This window comes from Mustela nivalis, assembly GCF_964662115.1.
Source record: "Mustela nivalis genome assembly, chromosome: 5".
NCBI classification, from domain to species: Eukaryota; Metazoa; Chordata; class Mammalia; order Carnivora; family Mustelidae; genus Mustela; species Mustela nivalis.
The window spans coordinates 70,159,506-70,185,905 of NC_139024.1; the positions used below are offsets into that span (position 1 = coordinate 70,159,506).

Genomic DNA, 26,400 nt, shown 5'->3' on the forward strand with positions numbered 1-26,400 from the left:
AAATTTATAAGGAAATTAAACAGTTCCTAAGAAACAAACTCATTATTTTCTCTCCTAAAATCTGCTTCTCCCTCTCGATCCTCTCCTTCAGCAAATGGTACCTCCAGCCACCCAGCTGCTCAAGCCAGCTACCGAGTAATCATCCTGGATGCTTCCTTCTCCCCAGCTAGAGAGACAACCACATTTAAGTGATTTTCAAGTGCTATGACTTTTAAATAGTTATCCATCGAAATCTTTTCTGATTGCAATAGTATAAAATTTAGAAATCAATTGATAGCTCATCTGTTTTTTTTTTTCCTTAAGATTTTATTTATTTATTTGTGAGCGAGGGAGAGCACACGCAGGGGAGGGCAGAAGAAGAGGAAGAAGCAGGCCCCTGGCTGAGCAGAGAGCCTGGTGTGGAACTTGATCCCAGGATCTTGGCATCATGAACTGAACCAAAGGCAGACTCTTCTGAGGCAGGCCCCTCATCTGTCCATTTCTCAGATGACCTCCAGCATGATCTTAAGTCAAGCCTACATCACATTTGCATCGACTTCTAAAAATATTCTTTTACTAATATATAACTTTTGGCTGCTATTTATTTTCTTTTGTCCTCTATTTTTAATTTAAAAATATGTTGAAGTGATACATGTACAGAAAGTGACAAAAGTTTTCATGAGGTTTGTTATGAAGGCCAGTAGCTGTCCCCTATTCATCCTTCTGTCATTTCCCTAAAGGCAGCTACCACCACCAATTTTAACTGATTATTTAGGTATTTATCTCCCAGCGAATATGGTATATTGCTACTCTTTGCTATTTTTCTTTTTCTTTTTTTTTTAAGATTTTATTTGTTTATTTGACAGACAGAGATCACAGTAGACAGAGAGGCAGGCAGAGAGAGAGAGGGAAGCAGGCTCCCTGCTGAGCAGAAAGCCCGATGCGGGACTCGATCCCAGGACCCTGAGATCATGACCTGAGCCGAAGGCAGCGGCTTAACCCACTGAGCCACCCAGGCGCCCTCTTTGCTATTTTTCAATTTTAGGCATTTCCTATTGACTTCCCGCTGGAAGGGATGAGGACTTGGCTTCCTTTCTCTGCTCCCTACTCATATATATACCTGTGCCATCCCCTCCACCCCAAATCTCTTGTATCCTAATTTTGGCTTGATATTTTTGGATTGATATTCAGTGTTGTACATTATTATAACTACCTAAAGGTTATTCACAGTTGATGATATTAATGATAGGTTTTTTTTCTTCCTATTTAACATATATGTCTCTTAAGTGGTTTCTGTTTTTCTCTTTTCTCCCCTTTCTTACTTCTTTTATCTTTATCTTTCTTTCTTTCTTTTTTTTTAAAGATTTTATTTATTTATTTGAAGACAGAGATCACAAGAAGGCAGAGAGGCAGGCAGGGAGAGAGAGGAAGAAGCAGGCTCCCCGCTGAGCAGAGAGCCCGATGCGGGGCTCGATCTCAGGACCCTGGAATCATGACCTGAGCCGAACGTAGAGGCTTTAACCCACTGAGCCACCCAGGCGCCCCTTTGTCTTTATCTTTCATATCAGATTTGTTAACACTTGCTTGTCTGTGCATGTTGGTGAGAGAGGGATGATTAGAAGCTCTGGGTCCATGTGTGGGGCTTACGAATTGTGAACTTCACCTGTCATGAGATCTGACTGGGCCTTTTAATGATGGAGCCTACAATGATGGTATTTTTAGGACTTTTCCTGGAGCCAGGAAGTTTTCCTGAAGGAAGCCATTGCACTTCCTGCCTTATGAACAAAGGTCTGGCTTTCAACACTCCAGGAGTGGAGAATAAAATAACCAGGTCTCGGAATCCAATCTTCTTATATCTTCTAATTGGCCTGCTTTTAAGGCCAAATCAGTAAACTGGATGGCCAGTACTACTTGTGATTAGCACGGGGAAGGGCAGAGGGAGAGAGACAGGCAGACTCCTTGCTGAGTGCGGAGCCAGACCTGGACTCTATCACTCCTTCTTCTTAGCTGTGCTTGGGTGTCTCCAGTCCAGAAACCTTCTCTCCAGGGGACAGGCCTCTAATATTTCTCCAGGTAAGTGAGAGATAGCTGCTGAGCCACATGGAATGGAGGAGTGGAGCTGACTTTTCTTAAACAGATGACGGACCTGTCGTCCAGCTTACTGAATGAACAAATACTACTTGTGATTGGGAAAAGTCCAGCAAAGGGCAAGCCTGCACTGGGAGGGGTAACTGAAGGGAGGCTACAAATAAGTCAAGACATAACTAAGATGCCGGGCCAGTGTTTTGAGTCAGGAGAGAGGAAACTGACTGCGAAATACAGGGACAAAGTTACAGAATGGACAGCAAGTTAGATATGTGGAGGCAGAGACTGTAATAAGACTCAAGATGCAGAATGGATGAAGTATTTGCATTCTGCTGCAAGGAAGGTCATTTATCTGCTTTGCGAGGATGCTGTGGTAGTTATAGATTGTATATGAAGCCTGCTTTACATTTTAGGTTCTTAATAAATGGCAGTATGATATCATTTTTAGTTAAGATGTTACCCCATTCACATTTTTTCTTGAAACGGGCATATTTTAGATTACGACCAAGAGGAATCATCTGGAAAGTATTTATGAAGGGAGATATATGCTTCTGCAAACAGATACCAATAAAGCATTTTAGCAGGAACTCATGGTCCTCTGTATCTGAAGCAACTCATTATGCTTTCTTTCCTACCTGTTGTATCTCCACCGCCGATTCAAACACCAACTAGGGAGAATCTAGTTAGCTTGCATCTTGATACCCAACTTAAAAGCGTAGTTCCTCAAGTGGTAATAATAATAAAATAGTGATAATGATGTACAACTCAATGTTTCATACATAGATTCCCACCTAAAAAAGGTAACATCAATAAAATTTCTCCCCAAATGCTACAACTGTGTGTTTTTTCTTAAACGGTAATAATTCTTTTAATTACTAGAGGATATGAGTCATCTCAAGTCAGTGCTTTGTTGAAATTAATGTTTTGTTTACATGTCACATTCTAGGTAATAGTTCTCAAGGGACTGAAGAGATTGTGACCCTAATGCCTTTGTGAAATTCACTCTCGTTCTCTGACATTACACATGATGTGAGATAGAATAAGGACACCCTAAATTGTTTTGTAAGCTACCCAGTACCCCATCTCTAGAAGTTTCTGCCTCAGTGCAGAAAAATTCTTGACTGATGACCTTAGGTCACTCCAGTTCTGAGGGCAATTTATCTTTGGAATCATAGCAATAAAGCACTTTATTAAAATAATTATCTCATTTCACTTAGAGGAGTTTTAAAAAAAAAACTGTAATGAATAATTACAGAAATTTGCTAATTTTGTAAGTGTCCAGAAATCAGTTATATTTATGTTATCATTTTAGCCAAATAAAAAAGATGGAAAAGAAATCAGATAGCATACTTTAAAAAAAAAGGAGTCATAATAGGTCATTGTGATGTTGAGGGCAGTGTATCATCTCCTTTCTTGATTTAGCTATTGCTATCATCTGTATTTAAGTTCTACTGATTTAAAGTCACATGAATTTTATTAATAAAAATAGTGTTCTATTGAATTTTGTGAGTACTTAATGTATTCAATACACATTTCTGGTTTTTACACAAACACCATTGGACATTTTATACCATGCTGAAGTCTGTCCATTTTTCCCAAAGCATTCCATGTCATCAAAAATATAAAAGGAACAATAGTGGTTTAAATGAAGACTTTCTTAGGGCGCCTGGATGGCTTAGTCCGTTAAGCATCTGCCTTCAGCTCAGGTCATGATCCCAGGGGCCTAGGTCCTACAACCTGCTCCCTTCTCCCTGCTCAGTGGGGAATCTGCTTGTTCCCTCCTTCCCCCCCACCCCACACCTCTGTTCATGCTCTCTCTCCCCCAAATAAATGAAATAAAATCAAATAAAAGAAAACAAAGAATTTCTTGGTGTATATAAATGACAGTTTTGTTTGTTTTTAGTTTGTTAATGTGGTGAAGTTGAGTTTTGAGTGCTAAACCATACTTTCAGGGATGCATCATGATGGCCTTTTGAAACATTGCTAAATTTTTTTTGCAAGTATTCTACTAATGTTTCTGAGTCTATGTTCATGAGGGATATTAAAATGTCTTCTTTTTTCATAATGTCTTTGTCTAATTTTAGTCTCAGGATAATGATGGTATCATAAAATGAGTTAAGAAGCATTCCTCCCTCTTTTAATTTCTGGAAGTGTTTGCTACAATTAGATTATTTGTATCTTAAATGCCTGATGAAATTCAACAAGAAACTTCTGAACCTCGAATTTTCTTTATGGGATGTTATCAACTATGAATTTTATTCCTTCAACATCTGTAGGGCTTTTCATGTAATCTATGTTTTCTTGAGTAGGTTTTGTTAGCTTCTTTCAATGAACAAATTTACTTCATCTTCGTTATCAAATTCATTGGTGTTATATTTTTCATCATATTTCCTTACTGCCTTTTTAATATCTGTAGCACATGTAATGGTGTCTCTCATTCTGAATATTGACAATTTCTGTCATCTCTCCTTTATTTTCCTAAATAATGTATCTAGAAGTTTGCAATTCTATTGATCTTTTTAAAAAATAATGGTCTCATTGATTTTCTGTGTTGTCTTCATTTTTATTTTATTGATTTCTGCTTTTATTCGTATTGCTTCTTTACTTCTCTTTATTTTAGATTTAATTTGCTCTTCTTCTAGTTTCTTAAGGTGGTGTTTTAGATAATTGATTTCAGATCTTTCTTTTCTTCCACTGTAAACATATAATGTTCTGAGTTTTCTTCTAAGCACTACTTTCACTACATTCTATAAATTTTGATGTTGATCTTAATTTTTACTTTGTTCAAAAAATTTTCTCATTATCGTTGTGACTTCTTTTTGTTTCATGGGTTATTAGAATTTTAGAAATGTGTTTTTAAATTCTATCTGTGTATTTCAATTATTGATTTCCAGTTTAATATCTTTGATTTTAGATACCATAATTTATTACTTTGCCTGAGTTCATGATCCCAGGGCCCAGGGATCAAGCCCCATGTCTAGCTCCTTGTTCTACCAGAAGTCTGCTTCTGCCCCTCCAACCCACCTTAGCCCCCCTACACCACTCTACCCCCCGACACGTCACTCTACACCCTCATGTTCTCTCTCTACCTCCTTCCCTATCAAATAAACAAATAAGTTGAAAGGAAGGAAGGAACGAACGAACTAACTAACTAACTAACTTTTTATATGGCCCAGAATATAATCTATTTTGGTGACTGTCCCATTTGCCCTTGAAAAGAATGTGTATTCTATTTGTCAAGTGTAGTTGGCTGATAGCATTATTCAAGTATTCTGTACCCTTATGACCATCTGTCTATGTACTCTCAACTGTGGAAGAAAAGTATAGCTGTTGTTTTGTATTTTTTCTTTCAGGTTTATCAATTTTTTTTTTGTGCATTTTGAAGTTCTGTATTTAAATGAATATATCAAAAATTGTATATGTTTTTGATAAACATAAAAATATTTCTCTTTATCATTAAGAAATAACCACCTTTATCGTTGGTTATTATATTTCATGCTCTGCAATCTACCTAATAGAAAAATATCTCTAGGGGGTGCCTGGGTAGCTCAGTCTTTAAGGGTCTGCCTTCTGCTCAGATCAAGATCCCAGAGTCCTGGGATCAAGCCCCACATTGGGCTCTCTGCTTAGCAGGAAGCCTGCTTCTCCCTCTACCACTCCCTCTGCTTGTGTTCCCACTCTCACTGTTTCTCTCTGTCAAATAAATAAATAAAATCTATAAAAAAAAGAAAAATATCTCTTCTTTCTTTTGAAAAATGTTAGCATGATATATTTCTCTTCATCATTTCACTTTTTACCTGGTAGAAGTGTCATTTGTAGGTCACCTGGGTGGCTCAGTCAGTTAAGTTAAGTCAGTTAAGGTTAAGACCCTTCAGTTCAGGTCATGATCTCAGAGTCCTGGGATGGAGCCCTGCATCAGGCTTCTTCCTCAGCAGGGAATCTGCTTCTCCCTCTGCCCCTCCCCGCCCACCCAACTTGTGTGTGTGCAGGCACTCACTCTCTCTCTCTCTCAAATAAATAAATAAAATCTTTATAAAGAAAAAGAGAAGTGTCATTTGTCTTTAAACTTAGAGCAAGTTTTTCTCGCACTCAGCATGTAATTGTCTTCTTTTTTATTTAATCAAATAATTTCTGCTTTTTAGTGGAGTGTTAGGCCATTTACATTTATAGAAATTATCAATACATTGGTTTAAATCTACCATTTTGCCCTTTGTTTTCTATTTGTCTTATCTGATCTTCATTTCTTTTTACCTCTTTTCCTTATTGGATTAATATAATAATTTTCAAGATTCCATTTTATTTTTCTATTGATCTATTAACACTAATGTATTTTCAAGTATTTGTTCTAGAGTTTACAACATATTAAGTTAGTCACAGTATACCTCCAAATAACAATTTATTATAGTATACTTCCATCTTGCCTTTTTAGCCCTTGTAGGAAAGTGCTGTTACATACATTTTACTTCTACATATATTATTAATCCCACAATATTATTTTTTATTTAGACCATCAATTTTTTTTAGATTCTTTTTTTAAATGGGGAAATGTGTTTTATATTTACTCACACTTTTACAATCTCTGGTGTTCTTACTCCTTTGCATAGATCCAATTTTCTGTCCAGCATGATTCCCCTTTTACCTGAAGAACTTCCTTTAACATTTTTTTATAATGAGGTTCTGCAGGCAATAAATTCTTTTAGCTTTTGCTCATGTAAAAAAGACTTTACCTTGCCCCCCCCCTTTTTTGAGATTTTATTTATTTGTGAGTAAGCAAGAGAGATCAAGCAGGAGCAGGGTAAGGGGCAGAGGGAAAAGAAGTCTTCCTGCTCAAGGGAGCCCAACGAGGGACTCAGTCCCGGGACCCCAGGACCATGACCTGAGCAGAAGGCAGTTTTGCCTTTATTTCTGAAAACACTTTTCGCTGAGTAAAGAATTCTAAGATGACAGTATCCTCTTCTCCTCCTGCTCTTTAAGATGTCCCTTCATCATCTTCTGGTTTACATTGTTTTTAGGCAAGAAGTCTGCAGAAATTCTAATCATCATTCCTTTATATGTAACATGCCTTTTTTTTCTGGCTGCTTTTAAGATTTTCTCATTATCACTGGTTCTTAGCAATTTGATTATAATATTATATGGTTTGATTTATTTTTTTCTATTTGGAGTCTGTTGGATTTCTTAGATTTGTAGATTTATAGTTTTCATCAAATTTGGAAATTTTTGTTGATTTTTTGTTGTTGTTGTTGTTTATCCTGCCCTTTCTGGGACTCAAAATGCATATATCTTAGACTAATAGTTTTCCTCATGTCACTGTGCTCTGATTATTATTTTCCTTAATCTTTCCGTACTTCATTCTCACCCTTCCCCACCCCAGTACTCCATTTTGAATAGATTGTCACTAGGTCCTTAGTTTCACTAATCTTTTATTTTTGCAAAGTCAAATATGCTGTTCATTCCATCCTTTGTATTTTCAATTCAAAGATTGTGTTTCTCATCTCTAGGAATTTCATTGGTTTTCTATACTTTCAGTTTCTTTTCTCCTCATAATCCTACTTTCTTTCACATATTCGACCATTTGTATCATATTTGCAATAATGCTTTAATATCATTTTCTGCAAATTCTGTCATCTCTGTCATTTCTTTTCTATTTCTAGTTACTGACTTTCTCATGGTTAAGGGTTACATTTTCCCTCTTCACATCTAGCAAATTTTGAGAAAATGTTGAATGTTATGAATTTTATATCATTGACTACTAGATTTTTTGTACTTTTCAAACAACATTTGATTAGTTTCTGGAAAGCAGTCAAATTTCCATTAGATAAGTTTATTACTTGTGGGATTTGTTTTTAAGCTCTTTTAAGTTTGGAGTAAACTTTATTCTAAGAACAATTTTGCTCTACTTCTAAGGGATAGCCCTTCTAGTCTCATGTTTTCAATGAGAACTCTCCATTCAGTACTTCAATAATTTCTGACTCTATGTCTCTGAGGATTGTCTGTCTTTCAAATTCTCAATAATTGCTTTTTTTCTTGAAAGCTATTTTTGTCTGGCTTTAGGCGCATTCCCCCTATGTTTGGACACCTTGGTATTCCGATAAAGATTCAAGGGTTCCCTATTGTAGACTTCTGGAGATTTTTTTGTGTGTGAACCTTCTTTCTTTAGGGTAAGCTGTCCATGAATTCTATTCAATTCATCCTCTTAGACCATCAACCTTGGTCTACCCAACTCAGAATGATTGTCAGACCTTTTAAAATTTCCCTTACCTATGCTACAGAGAATTACCTCTGGCAGAAAGTACAGGTGATGGTAAATTTAACATCAGTTTTTTTCAGGTAGGAATTTACAGTCCTCTGTTGGCAGTTTTCCAATGTTTAAAAATAGTTTCCCCTATAATCTTCAACTACTTAGATATTTATGGCTGGAAGTTAATTTGACTCTATTACTCCCTCATAGAAGAAACAGAATTCCACACATTCATTATTCATGTTTTTATTGTATTGCTTTGTAGTGATAGAGCAACTTATACAGAAAAAATTTGCTATTATAAATTATCAAGCCTTTAATATCTTTGTATGTAATGCTTCTCCTTGGGGGCAGGGTATGAGTGTAAGGTAGGAGATGAAGTCTGTTAGATAATTAGGCCTGTGGTTTCCCGAAGGAAAGAATCATGTCTAGATTATCTTTCTATGCACCAAATAATCATAATATTTTACACATAATTGGCTCCCTAAACACTATTGGCCAATGAACAAAGGAAGAAAGGAATGAATGGATAAAAATGGAAGAAAGCTATATAATCAGAGGTAGCATACTTTTTTCTAATAATATAAATATATTTTTAAGATTTTGTTACATATTGCCCTTTTGCTCTTTGAAAAAGTGGTACCCATTTATATTACCATCAGTCATAAAAGCATTTACTCATTTCCTTGAAGCCCTGCCAACAATTTAACTAAATCATTTTTATGTCTCTAAGAATTGATGATGCATAGCAAACATCCAGGACCATTAATTTAGCACACTGGACTTTCAAACTTCTATGTCAATTTTCTTCCTAGAATTAGACTCACATAATGAAAAATTTTGCCTGAGAAGAATTCAAGTTATTTACACAATTATCCCTTCCTAATCATCTCTGTGTTCACAGTTTTCTTTAAAAGAAATCAGCTGCAAAAATTCTAGATTACCATTTTGTTTATTAACCTAATGTCAGCATTTTAGTCTTTTTTTTTTTTAAACATTTGTTTTTTTTTAAAGATTTTATTTTTTTATTTGACAGAGAGAGATCACAAGTAGGCAGAGAGGCAGGCAGAGAGAGAGAGGAGGAAGCAGGCTCCCTGTGGAGCAGAGAGCCTGATGTGGGACTCGATCCCAGGACCCTGAGATCATGACCTGAGCCGAAGGCAGTGGCTTAATCCACTGGGCCACCCAGGCGCCCCAGCATTTTAGTCTTTTAACATTAACTATTTATTGGTCATGTTATATAGTTTCATCTTTAACCAAAACCATTAAAATATCTTCAAAATTAATATCAAAATATTTTGAGGAGATTGAAAGATGTGAGAAAATTAATGTATTTTAATATCATATAAAAAAGTCTTCCTGAAAATTAAGGTAGTAAAGATAAACTGAAAATCTTTCCTATAAAATATAATAGAAATGATAAATATAGCAAACATCATTTTGATACACACAACAATATTCACAAGAAAGAGGAAAATCTTCAAAGGATAAAAACATGAAGGAAACTGACCACAAAAATGTAAGTGTGAGTTGCTACTCAAGTTTGATACTCAATCCCCATACCCTTTATACTCTTGATAAACTAGAGGCTTGGAAATTAACTGAGCATAAATCCATACGAAATAGCATGTAGGGAATTGGTCCTACAGAAGGATAAGGAGTTAGAACTCATATACGCATATGGGAATGGGTGGACTAAAAATTACCCATTCCCATCACAGGTAGGTGACAAGAAAAACTCAACTAAGTCTCTAGTTGAAAAAAATGGACAATCCCTTGAAAATTTATAATCATGAACCCGATCACACAAGTTTGAGATGTGAATTACCACCATCTGTTGCCTGGTAACTATATACCAATAAATCAACATAAATTTTCATTCTAGACTAGTTATAAACCCGAGATACCTCAGATCAAGTCACAAAGATTACCATCCATAAAGTCCTGGGAAGATAAGCTCACAATCTAAAATTGTAAAACACACATGGACACAATCTACCATGAAAGACATTAGCAGAGAAAAAGATGACTGGACCCTATCCCCAAGAATAGGATTATTGGGTACATAGCATAAATTAGGTATGTTTGAATAATTAAGATATTATAAACTAAACAAACAAGAACATGAGAAAACTATACAAGTCACTATGAAAATTGCCAAACAAATTTTATAAAGAAAAAAACCAAGTTTGTTCGGACACAAGCTGAGCAGCTACCTCCACGAAGGCATGCACACAGATGTCAACAGATAGAAGGTTGAACCGGACAGGCCCTTAGGCCATGGAATTTAACAATGACTAAATGGATTAAACATAAGATTTATGAATATAGAAAGAGATTTGGCAAGTTGGTAGACTCTGCTGAGAAAATTATCCCAGAAGCAACACAATTAAAAAAGAGATGCTGTGAAAGAGTAGTGAATAGACACAGAGAATGAGAATGTTTAATATATGCGTAGCTGGTATTCCATGAGAAGACACTACAGAGAATATAAGAGAGGCAAGGTTTTAAATAATGTATATAAGGAAGTTTTCCAAATTCAACGTATATAGGAATCCACCCTTTGTAAGTCAAACAAGTAATCAGTTAAGGTCAGAAACAAGAAGATGTTAAGCACTGAGGCACCAAAAACCGACTTACAAATAGCATCATTAGGAGCAAAAAGATGGTGGAATAATATATTCAAAATGTTCAGAGAAAAAAAACTGAGAAGCTAGATTCAATCTATTATTCAAATGTAAGGTCAAAATGAAGGGCTATTAAGATAAACAAAACCTGAGGGAATTTACTGTTAACAAAAGTTGTTGAATGAATTATTTAAGGAAAGTATTTCAGAAGAACAGTAATTGCAGAAGGCAATAAGATGTGAGAAGGAAAAAAAATTTTTTTACATTTTGGTAAATCATTAAAAATTGAGTATATAAAACACTAAATGCAGTGATCAGTTTGTAGCTGTAAAAACAACGCGATATGAACATTCTGGACAATATTCGCATGTAAGACAGGTGGGATCATTACAGTTAAATTATTCTTTGGGTAGAGAAAACAGAGCAATTTTTTAAAATATTTTGAAATTTTTTTTAATATACAAAGTGTGAACTCACACAATTTGCTGTCTAGTTCTGAGCTTTGGCAAATGCATAGAGTCATGGAGTCACACAGAACAGTTCCATTTCTCAAAAAATTCCACTGTGCCCCTTTCTTGTGGAGGATCCCACTCCCTACTGATGACCACTGACAAAAACTGATCTGTTCACCATCTCTGTAGTTTTGCATTTCCAGACTGCCGTATAAATGGGATCACACAGATCCCACTCTGTTGAATTGGCTTATTTCACTTAACATATGCAGTTGAAATTCATCACATTGTTGCATACTTCACTATGCTTGTTGGTTTTATCCCTGAGTAGTAGTCTTTGTCCACTAATTCCAATATCTCATTGTCTTGGGGTTGGCATCTGATGATTATCTTTTTTTTTTTTTCAAGATTCTGTTTATTTGTCAGAGAGAGGGGGGGAGAGGGAGCACAGGCAGGAGGAGCAGCAGGAAGAGGGAGAAACAGGCTCCCCGCTGAGCAAGGAGCCTGATGTGGGACTCAATACCAGGATTCTAGGATCATGACCTGAGCCGAAGGCACTTAACCTTCTGAGCTACCCAGGCGTCCCTGATGATTATCTTTTATGTATCTTTTCCTTTATGTGTCTTTTACATATTATCCTTTACGTATCTTTTCCTGGCATCCTTTATAAATTTGTGTTGGATCATGAGTATTTTGAACATTATGCTGTGAGACTCTGGGTCCTCTTAAAATCCTGTGGACTATGTTGACTGGAATTGGTCAACATCAGATTGAAAGCTCTATTGCAATCTGTGGGCTGTGGTTCTACTGTCAGTTCAGTTTTCAAATCTAAGCGATGCTATATGGTCTGCCCTATGCACACACCACTCTTGGGCCAGTCTGGAGATTGGGTGCTATTTTATATCATCATAGCCCTTGCTGTGTTTCTTTTTATCTGTTTTGTACATAGATCAGGTGTGAACTTGGTTTGTATTAAACTAGACACATAATTAGGGAGTCTCATTTTCCAGCTCTGTCATTTCAAGGATTCCTTGATATTCTCAGGCACCTAAGACCCCCTTTTCTGTTTTTCCCGCCAGAAAAAAATGGTCCTACTAAGCTTTTATTAAGATCATCATATTTGTTTTCTTTTTATCCTTTGACCTATAAATGGGATTAAATATATTTTCTATTTTTGATCTGTTTTTGCATTCATTCAATGAACTCCACTTGGTTATATTATTTTACACCATTACTGTTCTCTTAAATTCTATATATTAATATTTTGTGTAAGATTTTGGCATTAACATTTTCTCTCTCTCCTCTCTCACCCCCTCCCCTTGTACATTGCTATGGACTGAATTGTATGCCCCACCCAACCCTCCCTAGCCCTCATTATGATGACATTTGGAGATGAGACTTTCGGGAAGTAACAGGGTTTAGATTAAGGTCATGAGGGTGGGGTTATCATGATGAGATTGGTGGCCTTAAGGAAAGAACATCAAAAAGCTTACTCTCTCCATCATTGTTCTCCATTATATAAAAACACAGCAAGATGGCAGCTATCTGTAAATCAAGAAGAGGGCTCTTACCAGAGCCTGATGTGCTGGGACCCTGATTTCTGATTTCCAGGCTCTAGTTAATCATCTAGTCCATGGTATCTAATTATGGCAGCCTGAGCTGACTAATACATACATCCTGTTGATTCTATTTCTCTGGAGAACCTTGAATAATGCAGAGGACTTCCTTCTTTCTCTGTATCTGAAACAATTTAAATAACACTGAAATTCTTTGCATACTGAAAGTTTGAAACATATTATTATCCATGGGACCATTTTTGGTTTGGAGTTTATCTGATTAATTTCTGAGTTTCTCGTGTGGTTGTTCATCTGTTAGGTCTTGTCTCTTTTCTGGGGTCATTAATTATTGTTTTTTAACCTTTCTAGAAAATCATCTATTTCAAGTTTTCACATTTGTTTGCATAGGTCTCTAAACTATCATCGTATAATATTTTATGCTGCTTTTTCAATTGTGGTTATTCCTGTCATTACTTTTTCACTCAAACTAACTGTATCAGAGTGAGATTTTAAAACACTTTTACATTGTATCTTTGTTCCTATTAGTTCTTAATATCTTTTGTTTTCCCCTGGATGACAATTTTTAAACATTAGTGAATGATGTTGTAGCCCATTCCTCCATATTGGTGTACTTTTTGCTGTTGTTAAATAATTTTTGTCTTTCAAGTTAAATTTTGTACCTCTGCTCCTAGTCTGCTATGTTTCTTTAGAAATATCTGATTTTTAAAAATTTATTTTTTAATATGCTTGTTTATTTCCTGGCACATTACTACAATTTATTGTATAAAGGTGAATGATTTATATTTTTTAGTGGACTATATATATTAATTTAATGAAATATGGTAATAGGAACTATAAAGGCTGACCTCAATTCTCTAACCATTTAACATATTCAGAATAGCTAATATTACAGAAGTATTCAACATGTTTCTAAAATGAGAAGTATTTAACACTAAGCAACAATTTTAATATTATCAGAATAAAGATTTCTGTGTAGTAGAGATTGCTAAATTTCTTTCTCTCTTCTGCCCTCTCTTTTAAGACAAACCCCAATCAGCTAGAGGCTACCTTTCCCATCCTGCCTTGAAGAGTTAGGACCATGTGAGTCTCTAGTCAAGGGAATTGAATGGAAGTATAACATCAACATCATTTCTCTCCAAGCGAATTAGAAATTATTATTATAATAGATATATAATATGTATCTATTATAATATATAAATTATTATCCTCTACTTTCTTTTCTGTTTTAGGTGGCTAGAACCAAGAGACACTGCTCAAGACAATATAAACACAGCATATCTTTGTTCAAATTTTTAAAAAGTGACTGCTCTGGGAAACTGAAAATGCCTTTGCTTTGTCATTGAACTGAATAAAAACACTCACCTTGCAGAGATGATTTACAAAATCATCTTTTTGGATGGACTCGTGATAAACAGCTGCTGTGTCTCTCATTTAATCCCTAAGCCAGTGTGATAGAAAAGCATGGTCTGACTTTTGCCACTGATCCATTTTCTACCATGGGGACAAGACCATACTCTAAGGAATGGTCAAACAACAAGAAAGAAGGAACCTGAGTCCTGGAAGGCTTTATGGAACAAAGTCTACCCCATGAAAACCAGAAAGAAATTGATTTATATCTTTTCTGAGTCCTTGTATTTTTGGGGTTCCATCGGGTCCCATTACTACAATAGCTAAGTCTATACCTTAGTTATATTTTGGTCCCTGTTTTATAGGAGGCACTGATTTACTACTTGATATTAACTAAGCAAATTCATCTCTCAATTCAACTCCCAGATTCATTGAGTACAGATACTATCTTCAACATAAGACAAAATTAGTCTCTTAATTAGAACATCACCAAAAATGGATCTTGTTGATGCATACCTAAGCACAATGAACTTCTGTTATATATTTGAATCATTTTATTTTTATTTTTCCATTTTACTAGTGTCTATGTAAGGTAGACATCATGTAGCTTACAAGTATAATTACTTTTCTCATTTTCTCAGTAAGTTTCTGTATAGAATAATCTGCCTATAAAGAGAAGAGTTTTCTTTCTCTCTAGTGATTCATGGAGGAGGATTTCCAGTCAGTAAATGCCAAACAAAATTCCTAGGGACTACAAAAATTTCATTTTTAGAAAATGGTGACTTTACAGGTGAGCAATGTGTCAGTTAACACTATTGCATTATTCCAAATAATGAAAGTAATGGTCTCCCTTCATGCCAATTAAATTTGGGTAGACCCAATGCTTGTCAGACAAAGTGAGTCTTTTATTGCAGGATGTAATATTTATATATGCAGTACTACATTTTGACAAATGTTTGTTAAACACACAATATGTGCCAGGCACAATGCTACACATAAAATATAAAAATTATTCTTACCTTTGAGACACCCATCAGCTGCCTGTGGAAGAGATAAATGAATAAAGAGATAATCTCAATATAAAGTAGTGATTTTGACAAAAGCACCGCGCCAGTCAGTTATTAATTTATTATCTCTCAGCTCCCAATCCATCCTTCATTGCCTGCTTGTGACACCGGAACATTTGTCTCTTGCTATCTGTTAAGCTTTGTCAGTAGAGGGTGCTGGAGGGACACTGCAGGAGGTAGGGAGGTCCCTTCTTGGGTTGTGGATTCCTGGAAGCAAGTGTTCCAGTGTTCTTGCTCTCCAGTGTTAGGCTGGCATGCAGAGCATTTAAGGGGAGCTCATGGGTTTCAGCAACATTCCCATAAAAACCTTTGCAGTATGTTCCCAAAGTATCTCACTAGGCTTTCCAGCAGTAAGTACAGCGGTAACCCCCAGGAGTTAGCAGGTGAGTTCTGCGTTCATAGGAGCAGGCTCTCCATCATCCAGGGGCAGCTCGCCATCTCCAGGCAATGTCTCCCAGATGAGTTCTGAAAGCGCTCCAGCTAGCCCGAGATCAGGAAGTTCAGTGGCGCATCCTCACCCTATGGATTTACTTGGATTGTGTGGGTGCTCAGAGAGTTCAACCGTACCTCTTACAGGTGACTTTTCTGGTAAGTTCAGCTGGTATCTGTCTCACTTTGTTCAACAGCAGTGTCTGGACACAGCCTCCCAGCAAATGTCAGTATCCCAGTGCACAATGCTGAGATCCTTATACAAGGCTTAGCCCATTGGCACTGCTGCAGGAAGCTTCCAGCATGGGAATCCCAGCCCCTATGGTTCATGCCCGTCAGCCTCATCTCGCTGGTGTGGACTAACTGTGGCCTGGGAAGAGCAGCAAACTCCTCTACCTTCCAGTGGGCAACAGCTATCCTAAAAAGGCTGGGTCCCTGTCTCGGGGAGGACCTCCTTCCTTGGGTACCCCCTCAGCCTAGGGGTTGTCAGGGTGGAAAATTTCCCTCTGACCTATGGTCCGCCTAGGTGGACTTAGAATCAAATTGACATGAGACAGATTAAAAGGAGAAAATCACATTTAATGGGTGTACATATGGGAAATACACATAGACATGAAATTCCAAAGACAAAGAGGCAACAGGAAGCTTGTATGGGCTAAGTGGGGGCGGGTGGTTTGAGGATACAAAGAGGAGAAATCTCATTAGCAGGAAGGTGAAAGGAGGTATTTAGAAAAACAAGTTGTCCTATTATGCAGATAAGTTTTTTAGGTAAAGGGAAGTCTTTGTTAATAGCTCCTGGTGCAAACTCTCTTTTTCTATGTAAATTCAGACAGTTATGGGGAGGCAAGAGAGCTTTTCCTGCATTTGCAGGGTTTTGATTACTTTTAACTCCAAATAATCATTGTTCCAGAGCAGCCTGCCCTACTCTCCTACAGGATATTCTTTAAAGTGCTCTTTATTCCATTGTAATAGTTTTCCTTGAAAATCAATAATAATTCTTTATAGTAAGCTCTCTCTTTTCAAATTATTGAGGTTTCTGCCTCCTTACTGGACCCTGACTTATAAGTATTATTATTAATTATTATTATTATTAATTATTACTATTATTATCTTAACCATAAGTAAATTGGTTGACCCTAATTAACAACGATACATAGGACACTATTAACATGGAGTGTAACGATATGCCAAAATACCTATATTTACATGTTTTCCTCTTTGCTTAATTATAATACTTAATTACCTTAAGTAATCACAGATTTTTCTAATCTTTCCCCCCTTTAGTGAATCACTTTTAACTTATTTTTACCTGGAAAAGGTACCTGAAAGATCCATTCTCATATCACCTAAAAATGAAAGTTGAGGAATTAGTACAAAGTGTAACCTGGCAGAGGAATTTATTTTCCCAGTCAAGAACCCAAGCGCATTATAAATATAACCTAAAAGTTCAGGAATCCACGGGCCTTGGGGATTGAGTTTGTGAAAAATGGGGCATTAGTCAGCAGGTACTCAACTTCCCTGCCTTGTGGCCCTTAAGTTTCAGAGTAGGACTTCTGTGTGAAGACTTGTGGACCTGCAGGGTTTAGTAGCCAGGGTACTGAGACAGTTCATTCTCTTTAAAAGTATTAGTCATGGAATAGTATTTAATATCTCCTGGAAGCAAATTCTCATAGACTTTAGGGGAGCATTCTCTCTATTATTTTTTTATTTCATTTGAGAGAGAGGAGAGAGAGCACCAGAGGAGGCAGAGGCAGAAGGAGGCTCCCTCCCTCAGCAGGGAGCCTGACACTGAACTCTGATCCCAGGACCCCGAGACCACGATCTGACCCGAGGGCAGATGCTTACTGACTGAGCCACCCAGGCGCCCCGTTCCCTATTACTTTTGTAAGGAGTTATTATTACAGAAGTTTGAGGCCACATATTCTAGAATTCAGCTTGAGTAACAGAGTAACAAACTGCTGGGATCCTACTATGTGAAACATATAATGGGACAAAGGTGGACCCAATTCCTGCCCTTAAATTTATAATCTAGTGAAGAGACTCATCTACATGACAGAGTGTAGGACAAGATCGAATGAGCGATAAATGAAAAGCATGGCAGCCATGGGAAAGTGCTTTCTACCCTTCCAGACACAAAGAGCATAGGTGACTAAGGCCACAGCTCCTATGCCCTGACAGTCACATAGCTCTTTTGTTGAAGCCCCATATCCCACAGGCTTCTCCTAGGCAACCACCGATGGTGGCAATGATATTGAAACAGCTCACTTCTGGGAGAAGCTGGATCCCTTCAAGGGAAGACTTTGGCTTGAGGATTCATCAACAGCCTCCCTGAACTTTCCACAGAACTACACTGCATCCAGCTTCCTCCCTTCCTTCTCTCTCCACTCAGGGTCAGACTTGATTGTAGTCTGATGGCTCCCCGTCTTGTCCAGCTCTCTTCCTATTTTGTTTTTTCAGATATTTTCCTTAATAAAGTTGTTGCACATTTAATCTCATCTTGGCTCGGCTTCTTGAGGGACCCACAGTTACACACAGAGGTACACGTGACATATATGAAAATATAGAAGGTTGAAATATTAATTCTGAAAATCCACTTCAGATAAAGCATCTTTTAATCTGGACCTTGAAGGAAGAGTTGGTTACTGGTAGGAGAAAATGGAGGACGAAGACAGGCTGTGCTCTGGGACAGCAAATGACATGGTTAGAGCTAGTAGTTTAAATGTAAAATGCCTACCCGAAAATAATGGGAAACAAATGTACAAATGTGAATGGGACCAGGAGAACATTCTCCAAATGCTATGCTAAGAAATTTAGTTATTTCTTAATCATTTTAGGATTTTGAATAAGAAATTAAAAAAAAAAAAAGTTTATCTCAGGCAGGAGGCTTTTGACTATTTAAAGTGCCTTTCAACAGATTTTATTGGCTCACGTTCCAAGAGGTGAGGTAAGGAAGACATTTGTGTAGGTGGATCAGTTTAATGATATTTATCAAGGACCTAGGTTTTCATCTCTGCCTTTTGCTTTGTAGAGCATTTGTTCTTTTTTTTTTTTTTTAAGATTTTATTTATGTATTTGACAGAGATCACAAGTAGGCAGAGAGTCAGACGGAGAGAGAGGGGGAAGCAGGCTCCCCGCCGAGCAGAGAGCCCGATGGGGGGCTCGATCCCAGGACCCCCGAGATCATGACCTGAGCCGAAGGCAGAGGCTCAACCCACTGAGCCACCCAGGCGCCCCCAGCATTGGTTCTTTACAAGTACAGTCTTTTCAAGGTAAAAGAATGGTTCCCAGTAACATTAAGGGCTGCATGCTTAACCTGTTTGAAAATGAGACATTAGTGTTTTTCATAATTCTCACTTATGAGAAAAGAAAAACACTTCTGACATCTGTTGCAAACTTTCTTAGCATCTTTATGGCTTAAAATTGGGTCACATACCCATCTCTTAACCAATGAATGGTGAAGGTGTGGGAAATTAGACCAGTTAGACCAGTCAAGGTATTACTGGGCAAATGGACTATTTACGAATGAATAAATAATCATAATTGGGGATCTACTAGGAGAAACCTGGGAGGACTTACCAAGACACCTAACAAAATTCACTGTAATGATAAAGGAATTTTAGGAAGAGAATTTAGGGGAAGTATGGAAAAAGAATTGAAGAGTAAGGGACTAAAACAGAGGGGCTGGTTGGGTAGTTTTTGAGAACAAGATTCACTGCAAAATGATGAATAGCAAAAAGAAAAAAAATGTAGGGCATTAATGAGAAAGACGGTATAAGGAGTTTTTGCTATGAAATAAAATGTGTGTATCCATAGGACCCGTGGTAAGGATAGATATGCCTCCATCTCTATTACTATTTGGGGTAGAGAAGCAGGAATTAAAGACCAAACTACTCTACCCTAGTTATCTATATTTATCGGGTCTGCACAAATAGGCCTACATCTGCTTTTCCAGCTATGAAGTCTTTGGCTTGATTGAAAAAATTATTTTTCGTTCTGGAATCACTTTTAGGAAATATCCCTAAATTAACTCCACCAATTTTGTAATTGATCAGTACAATTAGAAGGACTCCCTAGGGTGCCTCAACTAATCTCAAAACATGTAAAACCAGTAATTGTGCAAATGTAGACAACTGTATAGATGCCAATAGCCAGCATTATTTCAGTCCTTAAAGAATTCACCGCTGGGGGCTCCTGGGTGGCTCAGTGGGTTAAGCCTCTGCCTTCGGCTCAGGTCATGATCTTAGAGTCCTGGGATCGGCTCCTACATCAGGCTCTCTGCTTAGCAGGGAGCCTGCTTTCTCCTCTCTCTCTGCCTGCTTGTAATCTCTCTCTGTCAAATAAATAAATAAAATCTAAAAAAAAAAAAAAAAAATTCACCACTGGTGGTAGGTGAGGCATGATTTAGCTGAGGACAATCCAGGAAGCCTGGTTATAAAAGTTTGCACTGGAGAGACATAGGAGAGGGGAGCTAGGAAATGTTCTGGACTCAAGAAGCACTCAGGAGACACGGACTCTTAACTTAAGAAAAGGTGGTCAAAGGATAGAGGAAGGGGGGGTAACGAGAGAGGGAATTTTCCTGCCTAAGGGATTGTATCAATGGGCCGAGGTAATACCTGGTAAGGATTCCAGAAACACCTGACTCTCAGCTCACCCATGTGTTCTGTCTGGATTTTCACAGGCCCAGCTTTGAGCCATGAGTGCCTCTTGGATTCACCCTCCACAGACTTGGCAGGAATGACTGGCTTAAAGTTTTTCAAAATGAAATAATTCTGTTATCTGCAAACCACGGAGAGTCAATGTCCCTGGTTTCAACAGTAGCAGAGAGAACATGCTCTGGGTTTGGCTCAGCTGCCTAAGAGTTATCTTAGAGGGCTGGAAAGAGAAGAAAAGGGACACACACACAAAACAACAACAAGAAAATGAAAATCATTTTTAGAACTAATTTGCTTATGTGTTGGACACTTATACAACAGACGTTAAGTGTATTCCTATTTTCAAATACTTGCTCTGCCCGAAACACGAAGCTGAGGTTAAGAGTTCATATCAAATTCAAGGACGTCAGCCTGCCTGTGCCATTTACAGATTAACCCACAACTCATCTTCTAGCAAGCATTTATGGAGTACTTGTCATTTACCAAACCCTGAAAAAGGATTTGTGTTTACAGTCGTGAATAAGCAACACTCCCTGGTATCTGAAGCTTGCCATCTGAAAGGTTTAAACTTCAAAATGTAAGTTATTATGATATAAATTAACATTTAAATCTCAAAAATTGCACACCTTATAAAATGTTTTTCTTAAGAAGGTCATTGTCTTTAGGCAGATTTCATTGTGTACATATCAACTGATTTATGACACATTGCTTACTCAGACTTTCAAATGCAGGCAATTTCATTCCAAACCTTTGAGTGATAGTGATTTTCTAGGTTTAAAATCCTTTCACTGCCTACACTACATACTTGACCCCAGAGACAGCTTAACTGTGCAGAAAGACTAAACAGTACTGATAGCTTCCAAACATCTTTATCAATCTAATCGATAATATTTGCTAATTGCAATGCAATATATCTCTTTTGGAGGGGGTGGGGGTGGGAGCAGGTCATCTCCACGTTGACGAAATCACCTCCACTCAATCTCACCCCTGCACACTTCTGCCTTCTCCCCTTCTCAAATCAGGAAGAGAAGTCACCGGTTGAAAGGCCCTGGCCGCGCCGGGGACCAGCCGAGCATGCTCAGTAGCCGGGCGGCTTCCTGAGCTCTCCGCCTGCTCGGGCTTGCCCTGGGCTCCGGGAAGCGCCGGGGCTGTGCCGCAGCTGGTCCTCGTTCCTGGAAAGCTGCTCTCTGCCCAGTAACATGCGGCTGTAGGATCGTCAGCTGCGGCCGCGCAGCCCTGGGCTCTCCCGGTCTGCACTCCGCCTGCTCCGCGCGGGGCTCCGCTCAGCACCCCGGCGTGCACGCTGCAGCCCGGTGCTTCCAGCAGCTGCTGGATGATGGAGCAGAAACGACGGGCTTGTGGTTAACCGTGAAGGGCGAGCGAGAGCCGCTTGTCTTCGGAGCCAGAGAGGGGAGGTGTGTCCCGGGAGAAAGGACCTGGCAAGATTCTGGCAGCCGCTCCAAAACAAACCTCGCGTCCGTTTTCACTTCTTGGCACTCTGGCATTGCCGGCTCTTGACTTGGGAAAGATGGTTACAGTAGTCACCAAGCTGGTGTACTGCTTTCACTTCAGGTAAGGGGGGTTCCTTTGCATGCTTTTCTCTTTTCAGTGCTTTTGCTAGCTCTGAAATCCGCAGCTGGGAAGGGTTTTGTAACTGTTAGCCTTGCTCTCACATTGCAGGTTTGCTTTTAACGAAGACTGAGAAAAAGGACTTTTTGTGTGATTTTAAAAATCCTTGGAGGATGAAGTTGAAATAAACGTCAGTGTTCTTTATTACCTCTTGTTATTTTTATCCCTGTCCCCCACTTGCTTGGTAAAATTTGGGTCTCTGTTTACAAAATGAGGTTAAAAGTACAAAAAAAAAAAAAATCTGGCATATTCCAGGCAGATACATATAGTCAAGTGGATGTTGTAATTGGCAGCCTTTTTAAAATGAAAATGTAAGTGAAATTTCTAAATTTCACTTATAGCCGAGGGAGAGTCATATTAAAATTCAACATCAACCTTGCTCAGCATTGAACTTCAGCGGACTGGAAAGGAAACGTTCATTCTACAGGTATCAGGTTATTTGTAAAAACAAAATGTTCAGGGTTTTACTCCTGAGAGATCAATAGGAGTCCACAAGTTTAAAGAAGAAAAAAAAATTAGCACCCCTCATGTCCTTGGGTGTTGAACAGGATAGCTTCTCCACAGAGGCATCAGCTAAAGAGTAAAAATGTAAATCAACTTCGTGGTTGCAAATTATATTTTTGGTGAAAGCTGGAGACAACATCTTTAGATGGATCTTCATGTAAAAGAAAAAAGTTTTCAGAACATAAAGAGAGCATTCAAATAAATGTAAGCCCTGCACTACCAAAGAAACTGTCCAAAATGTCATGGAATGGTGGCTACAGTTTCCATTACTGTTAATTAAATTGGAGGTTTTGAGAGAAAGGGTCACTTTTCTCAATTAACCCCAACCTACTAAGCAAGAGGAGGTCCACAAGTATTCCATAACATAGAGTGATGGAAACCAAATGGGGCAGAGAAATGTTTTCTTTCTAATAAGCTGTTAAATTTACTTCCTCAATTTAGAGATAAATTTATTAATAACTCACTTAAAAACAGTATGCTGTTTCTCTATGACAGCAAAGGACCCAAACATAGAGGAAGGAAAAAGATAAGGAAATACTTGATGGAAATATTTGGAAAAAAGTTAGAATTTCTGGACAGATTATTGCTTTTAAGGCCTTCTTTAGTAGGGGGTGATGTTTAGTCAGTAATTTTTAATTAAGTTTTTACGTTCAAGTATGATTAAAATACAGTGTTATGTTGGTTTCATGTGTACAGTATAGTGATTCAACACTTCTACAAAGGGCTCAGTGCTCATCACGATGAGTGCCTTAATTTCCTGCACCTATTTCATCCTCCCCTAAAGCCACCTTCCGTTTTAACAACAGGTGTGTGTGATGCATTCCCTTGTGGGCCCATTTAACTCTGAACAAGTGAACAACCTCTAGTACGACAGTGTGAGGGAGCTAGGCCGCCCAGACCTACACCTTCCTATTTCGAATTTATTGTGTAGGGACTGGAACCAACTGCCTTGAGTTAAGAGGCTTTGTTCTACAGAAGGCACAGAGTTCTATAAAGTCCCATTACGAGCCTGGGAACTGGGAGAAATCCATCTCTTCCTCCCTTTTCTGGTGTAAACTTCCCAGCTCTATACAGCCCTGACACCCCGAAGTTCTGAACTCACAGCTGACCTGCGGCAAGACAAAAGCTATCCAGGGACTCTGAGGGTAATAGTCTGGCCTCTCATGTTCGTAGATTCACACTAGCTGAGCACCATCAGTCCGGGTGTCCCTCCGTGGAGTTGACGTAAGAAGCGCCCTTTTCCGAAGCTCCAAAAGACCCGGGATTTTATTGAGAGAAACTGTCATCGGAGGCCTGCCTCTTCTCGTTCTTGGTGTTTCTGAGAGGTGTTTTTGTCTCCTACCTAATTAGCAGTGATCATTCTGGTTCTAGTTAGAAAGTTCTAATACTCAGGACTACTGTCAGCCATCGCCTGGAACAGTGTCTTAATGATCAGTTGGAAGAAGAAAACAGGAAACAAAGTTATTCTACATTTGGATTTTAGGTAGGCCATTCGGTTTCTTCTCCTCCTGTCTCCCCTGTGGATCCCAGTGCCAGTCATTATGTTCCCCTTTAGAAGAGTTGAGAGTGGTGGTGGGGCCATCCTGCCCTTTTATTATTTGTTACTAACCTGTCCCTGTCTCACGGCTCTTCCATATCAGATAGGAAACAGGTGAGCTGTCACAAACTCCCTCAGTCTGTGAAGGAAGCACTTGAAATGGAATGAATTTCATTTTTCCTCTTAACAATCGAATAGTGCTAGTACTTCAGTCCTAGTAGGTGTGTGTTCCAGTCTTTTCCTTCATTAAATAAGAACTTCTATCTGCTTCTCCATTTCTGCCCCTGTTTTGGAGACAGGCTCAAGTAGTGTTTAGGATTCGAACCCACTTCAGCTGCAACATGTTGATTCTCAAAACCTAGATCAGGATAAATCTCACATGTTTTCAATAGAGGAGCCACATGATCAGAAATGTTTTCATTTTAATAATTTTATGGAACTTTCTCAGCTATCCCTCCTGTCAGAATTTCTGTGGCAGTTTAAAAAGAGCTCATCAACTATCTTTGAGGGCCATGAAAGGGATCAGTCACTGTTTGCTTTTGATTTGATAAATGTGTTTTCCATTATTTAGGACAACTTTTAGCTTGGGTTTCAGCAACTTAAGGAGAAGATAACTGTACCCATTGTACCCATACAGAACTAGAATTTCTCAATATTAACTGGAATCCAGACAAGAAGCGAGACAACAAACTAGTTCTAGACTTCATGTATTTATGTACCAAATCCCAGGAATTCTGGGCCTTTTTCAAGGGCATAGTTAGCTTTTAGGCCTGCCAGCAACTTTCAGGTTGTCACTGGCAGGAACTTAATTTGGGAATACAAAGACATCCTAAGGTGTGAGGATAGGTCTGGTTTTGTTTCTCTGTGACATTGTTTTCTGCTGAGTAGCTTAGCATTGGGAAGATAAGAGTACAAATCCAGTTTTTATCTGAATATCTGCATTTTGGGGAATATACAGGTATCTACATTCCACTCCCTCCTTTATCTTGAAGTTTCTTGAGCTATTGTGTTTGAATGTCTTGGTTAGATCACATGTTAAAAAAAAAAAAGATTGCAGAGTTAACCTGGAGAATCTCTTAGTTCAGTTCCAAGTAGCCCCTGGGAAAAGCATAGGAAAGAAGAATGATAACCCTCATTTTCTGCTTCTACTTCCATATATCACAACAGTCTAGCAACAGTGATGTCATGGTGTGCTGAGAAAGAAAATGTGCCATCTTAATCACTTCCTCAAATACAGCATAAAATAAACTTGAAGGCAACGTGCAGATAAAATCTTGCCAGCTGATAACCCTTACCCCCTTACCAAAGTTCATTGTGCATCTATAGGACGAGCTCTGTGGAGATATTCAGGACAGATGTTTGAACAAGATGAATAAGGTTCCAGTTCTCAAGGGGTTTATAAAGGGAGAGGATGGTGGTTCAAATGGGGAGGGAGACCATAAATAAAATAATACCAGGTCCTTGTAAGTGCTGTGAAGAGCAGAACAAGAAATAGTATGGAATGTGTCTCCCGGGAGGGCACTCAGGGAAGCCCTCTCTGAAGAGACAGCCTTTGATATGGGACGAGTATGGAGGTGAAGTCTGCGGACCTGTTCCTGGTTGCTTGGTTTGTTCTAGAGACAGATGTAAAACAGTATGGCTGGGAGGAGAAAGGCATTGGGGAAGGAGAGGGTTAGGGAAAGGTGTGGTGGTGGACAGGGGTAGGAGTGGATAGGAATTAGGGACAGGTGTGGGGGGAGGAGTAAATTAGGAGATAAAATCAGAGGGAGGGATAGGCCAGGGCCAGGTGCATGGGTCTTGCAGAGACTGAATTCTTTGTGCAGCGAACCTACTGGAGGACTCTACATTTTAAAGGAACACTATGGCTGCTAAATGGAGAAGGCACCGTAGGGCCAGAGAGAAAGCTGGAATTTATGTCACAGGAGGTGTCACAAGTAGCTTGAACTAAGGAGGCAAGGAAGAAGAAGCCGGCATGAATGACTTTCTTTCCTCTGCAAATTACATTTTATTTCTGATGACAGAAGTGATGTATTTTTGCCATAGAAGACCTAAAAAATACACAGAAATGTTCCCAAAAGTATGAAATCATAATCCTACCACCGAAGCTTAATCCCTATAATATATTTGGTAGGTGTCCTATAGAAAACTTGGGAAATACGGGGACCTGCTCCCAAAAGAAATGAAATATTCCACAATCTTGCCACTCAATTTGACATGGAATATTTTTGTTATCTATTGCCTGAATCCTTTTTGAAGCCAGTATATTATTTTTAGGAA

General features: G+C 38.4%; 1 protein-coding gene and 1 long non-coding RNA gene across 4 annotated transcripts in view; both read left to right on the plus strand.

Moving 5' to 3' along the window:
• Positions 1-1,765: 1,765 nt before the first annotated feature.
• LOC309865943 lies at positions 1,766-14,342 on the plus strand. Its single transcript, XR_014312336.1, has 2 exons — positions 1,766-2,052; positions 14,188-14,342. It is a non-coding gene; the product is annotated as an uncharacterized lncRNA (long non-coding RNA).
• A 7,119-nt stretch (positions 14,343-21,461) lies between these two features.
• The window catches only part of ARHGAP18 (Rho GTPase activating protein 18), a 283,705-nt gene continuing 278,766 nt past the window's right edge, over positions 21,462-26,400 (plus strand). For all 3 annotated transcript variants that reach the window (XM_082731212.1, XM_082731213.1, XM_082731210.1), the window contains exon 1: positions 21,462-22,025. In XM_082731212.1, the coding sequence (XP_082587338.1) occupies positions 21,982-22,025 (44 nt within the window). In that variant the 5' untranslated portion in view covers positions 21,462-21,981. The remainder of the gene's footprint in view (positions 22,026-26,400) is intronic.